Genomic DNA, 6,470 nt, shown 5'->3' with positions numbered 1-6,470 from the left:
TAGCCCCCCCCCAAAAAAAAAAACTCTGGCTCTGAGATCATGTTAGTTTTGAATAACCTTAAAACTTTTAAATTCCTTGACATAAATATATAAACTACAACATTTACTGATTAGTGTGGATGTTTTCAGAGTAATAAATCACAATTTTTGTCATCATGTTTCCTATGTAATATGTAGAAAAGTAGTAATATATTCTTAAGAATTTATCTCTACATCTATTTTATTTATCTTGTGAAGAGCAAGTTTCTGAAAAAGGGTCATCACTATCATCTATTAGGTGGAGAAGCAATTAGGAAAGAATTCCATAGAACTTTTCTGGGAAATTGACTTTCCCGATTTTTATTCTTACCTTTGAAAAAGTTTGCTCTAAAAAAAAAAAGTGTAATCTAAAAGTTGTAAATATTTCTGCCTCTCAATGTTCCATTCTGTTACACGAAAAACGTTTCTAATAGTCGCCAGCAAATTTATGTTTCCACTTAACTCCAAAATGGTAGCATTTTTTCCATTTTACAAAATTATAAAATCCACTAGCACGATCCTTCCTGGAATTTTTTTCAATAATCTGCCTCCTCAGCACACTCGTCAAACATCTTCAAATGCCCTTTTCACATGAAGCTGCTAAAACAAGTCGTTCTCCTGTGATGATGCGTGCGTAAGTCGGCGAGTAAAGAAATGACTGAAATACACAAGCACTACTTGGGGAACTGTGTCATATAATCGGAGTTGGGAGAATCTTTCCATAGCTGGGCAAAATCATAGTGAAGCGGCTTCGCAGAACTTACGGTCAGCACTCCCGAAGTCCGAGTCCAAGTCAAAGAACTAAAGAACGTGCGACCTTATTTCTGCCACAGCCATCTCGGCAAAACGCGAGGGGTGCCTCCTGGCGGCAGGACAAGGACCTTGCTTCCTAGGAACTTGATAATCAGAGTAAACTGCTTCTGGGGCCCGAGGGGTTCTCAAATAACAGGCTGAGTGGAGAGACTTCAGCACCTCGGAAATGGAAATGTCCCTCTCCTCTAGGGACTTCCCCAAACGCCACAGAATAGGGAGGTGCTGACTTTTCAGGTCATAAGGGACCAGGTGGGAAAATCGGTAACTGGGCACCCTCGCTCCAAGCCCACGACGCATGTAGGCAGCCTCAATGGGACTTGTAAATAGAGATGGGTAGAAGGCGACCTAAGTAAGCTTGGTAGCGGGAGCTGCAATCGTTGAGAAGTGTCGCTGCCCAGCGACCCGCACACTTCCTCGACAGCGAGCGGAGCACTGAGGGTGGAGAAGCCGGGTGGGGCTGGGGCGGGAGCGTATCCTAAAGGGAGTTCCAAGGGATGCGGTTTGGGGACTTGGGAGCTAGGGGCGTCTGGTGGAAATGGAGGCGTGCGCACAGGCAGTAGAAAGGCTCCGATGTGCTGGAAGGGCACACTCTAAGGGACTTAGAGGAGCATTTGGAGTCCTGGACCGGCTGGGGGCGGCCAGTCGAGGGAAGGGAATTTGGAGGGTTGCACCTCCGGTATCTGCAGGGGCGCGCGGTGGTGGTCTTGGAGGGACCCAGGGGTGGAGAGGGCGGTCGTGCAGTGAACGAGAAGGTTGCAGGAGATTTGGGAGGGGTGCTCTGGGGAACGTCTGGAGGGGTGTACAGTGTGGGGACCTGCGGGTGTTCCAAGGCGGCGGAGGGGCGCGTTAAGTCCCCAGGAGCACCCAATGTGTCCGGGCTCAGTGACCCGGCGAGAGGGGTGCAGGTGTTCATCCTGCTGTCAGTGCCAGGGTCTCACCTGGGCTGGGGGCTGCACCGGCAGTGGCGCAGTAGCCCCGGCGTTAGCCTGGCGGCAGGGGTCCCTGGCCCCCACCTCTTTTCGCGCCCTGGCCAGCTGCGCCCGGAACCCAGTCCGGAATGTGGGCGCCTGCGGCTCGGCTCGGGGTTGCTGCTTCCCTACCCAGGAGCAGAGTTGTTGCAGCGGTCGCTGAGGAAGGATGACAGAGCTGAAGCCCGCTGTCTGGGGAGAAGACACTGGTCTCACCCCATCTGGAATGAAGGGAAATGCCTTGGCTGTTTGCACTCCGGGTCCCGGAGAAGTACAGCAGGTAAAAAGAAGGGTCGCCATCCACCACTTGGCCTTCAGTTCCCCAAATTCCTAGTGTTTCCTTTTCTTCCAGCCTCCTAAACTAACACCTTCATTGCTAGGCTCCCTCATCCCTGGTTCAGCCATTCTCCCAAGATCTCCCACCTCCAACACCACGGCCTCCTATCTCCAACTCCCACCACCTTCCATCACAAGAATCCTAAACCGCCTCTTCTCCCAACTTATTTCTGCTCCAGACCGATCTCCTTGCCCTGCCCCACCAGTGATGGCTCTGCAACAATTTTAGACAGTTGGCTTTTTTTTTCTTTGCCTGAAAGATTGCTAAGTGATCTGAAATAAGACTTAAGTAACTTCGTGTGTGTGTGTGTGTGTGTGTGTGTGTGTGTGTGTGTGTGTGTGTGTGGTGTATAGGTGAGAGAATAAGAGTCAGTTTGTTCTCTGTAAGTTAATTTTGTCAGAAATCTTGCCCTCTGTTGCTAGGGAGCCCAGTCATTAACATTGAGTAAGCCCAGTGTCTGCCCCAAATGCAAAGTTCTCTGTCGTTTACTTTGGTCGTGTTAAAAAGAAACCAAAGATTCCCTAAAAGCACAGTTGGCTTATATGATCTTCAATAGGATTCTAACTTGATGAACCTCACCCTGTTTGTGTTCATTGTCCCCACTAAGTTGTCGGTATTTATCTATTTGCATGTTCCTTCACTTCAGAATTAGGAGGTCACAAATATTGAAATCTCTACTGAATATGTTGATGTTTATAAATATTAGTACAATCAATTTAACTGTGAAATAACCACTCATCAAGTGATAATTTTATAGTCACGGTTCTATGTATATATGTGGTATTCTTGTACTGATACTCCTGGGTGATTCCTAAAGCAGGTAAGTCTGTTTATAAAGCAATGGAATTATATATATTTTTTAAAAAAGATTTTGTTTGTGGATCTTCCTGTGCAACTTTTTTTTTCCTTTTATATGAGCAGGGGACATATCAAAAACTATTTTAAAAACTGTGCAATATTATTTTAAAAACATATATAAGCTGCACTATTGGTTTTGTGTTTGTTGTTGTTTTGGGGGGAGTTGGGGTTTTGTTTTTGTTTTTGCTTTTTTTTGGGGGGGGGAGGGAGGGCGATATTTTACTACAGTTTCAGTGCCTGGTATTGAAACTTCCTTTCATGCCAGTGTGCTTCCAAAGTGACTAATGAGCTAGCTACAGTAAACTTAAAGTTACACAATTGTCACATTTTCAAGTATTTTACTTTTCCGTAATCCTGTGCTCTTTTCACTTTCAATGCTTTTTATTTTGTTTTGTTTTGCTGAATCAGACACTAAACGAGTTAATTATTTGATGGGTGTTCCACATAAATCAATAATGCTGAGTGCTACACCCTACACTAGGCTTATATGTGTAGAGCAGGTGTCCTGTTTAACAATGTCACCTATGAGAACATCTCTCTTTAATTTCCAAAAAAAAGCAATGAGTAATTCATTTAATAAAGTTATCAGAACTATATCAAGTTCAAAATTACAAAATAAGTAATCTTTGATTTTTAACAAATAATTTGATTTTTAAACTATTAAAATACTTAGAAAATGAGAGTAATAATACTCATTCCCCTTTTAAAAAAGCATTTTATTAATTATGGCTAGAAGAATATTTACAACCTTTTCAAATGCGCGCACACACACACACAAACCCTGTTTAGATGTTTATGATTTAATACTGTGTCCTGCAGGAGATCTTGTTGTACTGTAAGAAAAACAGATAAATATCTATGGACATGGTTATAGTTGAACAAACATGATAAAAACAATTTTTTTTTCTTTTTCTGAGATTGTATTGTTAGAAAGTGATTTATATGGACATGGACATGACAATAATAGTGGTGTAACAGCCCAAAGATTTAATGATCTATAGACTTAGGTAATGATACTTTATAATGTTAAAATGCCATTTCCTTAGGTTTGTCTATAGTTGAATTTATGAAGTAAATATAACTGGTTATGTTAGGCATGGGTGCAAATAATGTTTTCCGTATGGGTATCCCTAGTTTGAAGGATATTTTCATATACATTTATGAACATGACATCTTCTAAATTAGGAAATGAAATAAGTACATTAGAACTTGTACTTTTATCATTGTTTAGTTAGAGATGAGGGAAATATTTGTGCTGGAGTAGGAGACAGCAAGAAAAATAAGGAGGTAGTAAATTAACTCTTCCTAATTTTTTTAAGATCATGGACCCCTTGGAAAATCTGATGATAGTTATAGATCTGCTATTCAGAAAAATATTTGGACCTAATACCTAATTTGGATTGAATTTCAATTAGGTTAATACCTAATTTGGACTCAGCTCCCAGCAGAGGCCCAATTCTATTCTCATGGCTAAGATCACCTCAATTAGGTCTCCAAAGTATAGACAGGCATGGGGGCTGCACCTTGAGTGAGTCATTCCATTTAAGCTTAACTATATGAATAGTAATACACTGAAAGCTGAAATCAAAAAGTAACATAAACCAATTATCAATGTGTAAAAATATGCTGGTTGGTTTTTGACCAGTAGATTTTATTCAATAATTAGTTGCCAAACCCTTCTTTTCAAAAATAAGAGAGACAATAACCTGAGAGAGGAAAAACAGAAAACTAAAAATATGAAAAATTTAACTAAAATAATATTGAATTGAAGCCAAAGACCTACCTCGCAATCAAACATAAAAAGCCTTAAATTATATATATATATATATATATATATATATATATATATATATATATATAAAACTTTTTTTATAGCTTGGCAAAGCGGCACACACCTGTAATCCCAGTGACTTGGGAGGCTAAAGCAGGAGGATCACAAGTTCAAGGGCAGCCTCAATAACTTCCTGAGACCCTCAGCAACTTAGTGAGACCCTGTCTCAAAATTAAAAAAAAAAAAAAAGTTAAAAGGGCTGAGGACATAGCTCAACGGTAAAGCATCTTGGGTTTCATCCTTCATACCAAAAAAAAAAAAAAAAAGAAAAAAAGTTATGATTTTATAAAGATTTTTGGGAATCACTGAATCATTTGCATGAAATGCCGTGAGTTGTGCTTCAGTTGAGGTTTTCTTGCATATTAAAGGCTTGGTGAAATACGTAGCATTATAGTTGCAAATACTTCTTATCTAGAAAAGGTTGTTGCAGTTCTCCTCCACTCTCCTGGTGGGCCCAGCTCTTCCACCTGAACAGTGAACCCTCTTGGCAGTCATGTTTTAGGTTCTTCCCCTATAGTCTTTGACTTTAAGACTTTTGACTCAGTTTGTTTATAAGACCTCTCAGTCCAAAGTGATTTGATGTAAATACCCAATCAATTATTCTCCAGATAATTTGCTTCTCACAGGTACACCTAATAGCTTTGTCCCTTTAACTCTGTGTTCTAGCATGGTCTCCACAAAGTATTATGCATATTGCATGGCTCTATCATCTACTAGAAGGTACTTCAGTTATTTCATTTCATCTACTTTCACACACCCTGGGATTGGGATCCCACATAATATGGAAGAAGACTGGGACCAAAGAGGGTGTAACTTGTCTAGGTGGCCAAGTCCCAGAGCTGATACCTAACCTATCCTTCCCATTATGGCAGAAAGCTCAAAATACACTTCATCCTTGTATGTGCAGATTATCCCAAATGACTGGTCCATATGACTAGTGCTAGTAAGAAATTTGAATCATGGGAAAAGAAGACTGTCACATTCAAACTTAAATTGATGTAGTATAATGAACAGGTGCCATTAACTTTAGTGCTCTCTTATAATCTCACATATTTTTTGGAATTCTGTAGAAGCTTCCTTATATATCTTCATCTCTAATTAAATATTTCTCTTTGGCTTTTGAGTTAATTTGGTAAATAGAGATGTTGATAAAGTAGTAGCTTATTAACAAGTCTTGAGATGTGCTGAGCATAGTGGAATGATGCATTCCTTTTAGGAAATTTTGTAATTTTATTACTTTTGTTCTAAGGAGATGACATACCATATCTTACTGTCTCATTTTTGTCTTTCTTCCTTTTTATTTTTTTTTCTTCCCTAATTTCCAAACCCTGATCTATATATGAATAGGGAATGGAGTTCTGGCACAATTATTCAACTGAAGTAGAAAAATAAAGATCCCAGTCCCTTCCATTGACCTATTTCAAGCAAAGGTAATTGTCTTAGAGTTTGTTTCTTTTAGAAATAATATATTCTGCTTGGGGCTATAAGTTAGTCAGCTTTCTTTTTTTTTTTTTTTTTTGGTTACTGTTTTGTTTGTTTTTTAAACAAAATACTTGAGATAATCAACTTATAAAGAGAAAAGGGTGATTTTGGCTCACAGTTTTGAGTTGACATTTCCTGATTACTTGGCCCCATGGCTTTGGAT

At 39.9% G+C, this 6,470-nt stretch overlaps 1 protein-coding gene across 2 annotated transcripts in view; it reads left to right on the top strand.

Annotated features, from left to right (window-relative positions):
* The first annotated feature begins 1,682 nt into the window (after positions 1-1,682).
* The window catches only part of Sgcg (sarcoglycan gamma), a 108,119-nt gene continuing 103,331 nt past the window's right edge, over positions 1,683-6,470 (top strand). The window contains exon 1 of one of the 2 annotated variants that reach the window (XM_078015693.1): positions 1,683-2,079. In XM_078015693.1, coding sequence (XP_077871819.1) covers positions 1,969-2,079 — 111 coding nt within the window. In that variant the 5' untranslated portion in view covers positions 1,683-1,968. The remainder of the gene's footprint in view (positions 2,080-6,470) is intronic. The other variant, XM_021734739.3, reaches the window with a different exon arrangement.

Source organism: Ictidomys tridecemlineatus, chromosome 6, assembly GCF_052094955.1.
Source record: "Ictidomys tridecemlineatus isolate mIctTri1 chromosome 6, mIctTri1.hap1, whole genome shotgun sequence".
Lineage (NCBI taxonomy): Eukaryota > Metazoa > Chordata > Mammalia > Rodentia > Sciuridae > Ictidomys > Ictidomys tridecemlineatus.
This window is presented reverse-complemented; position numbering and strand designations above follow the sequence as displayed.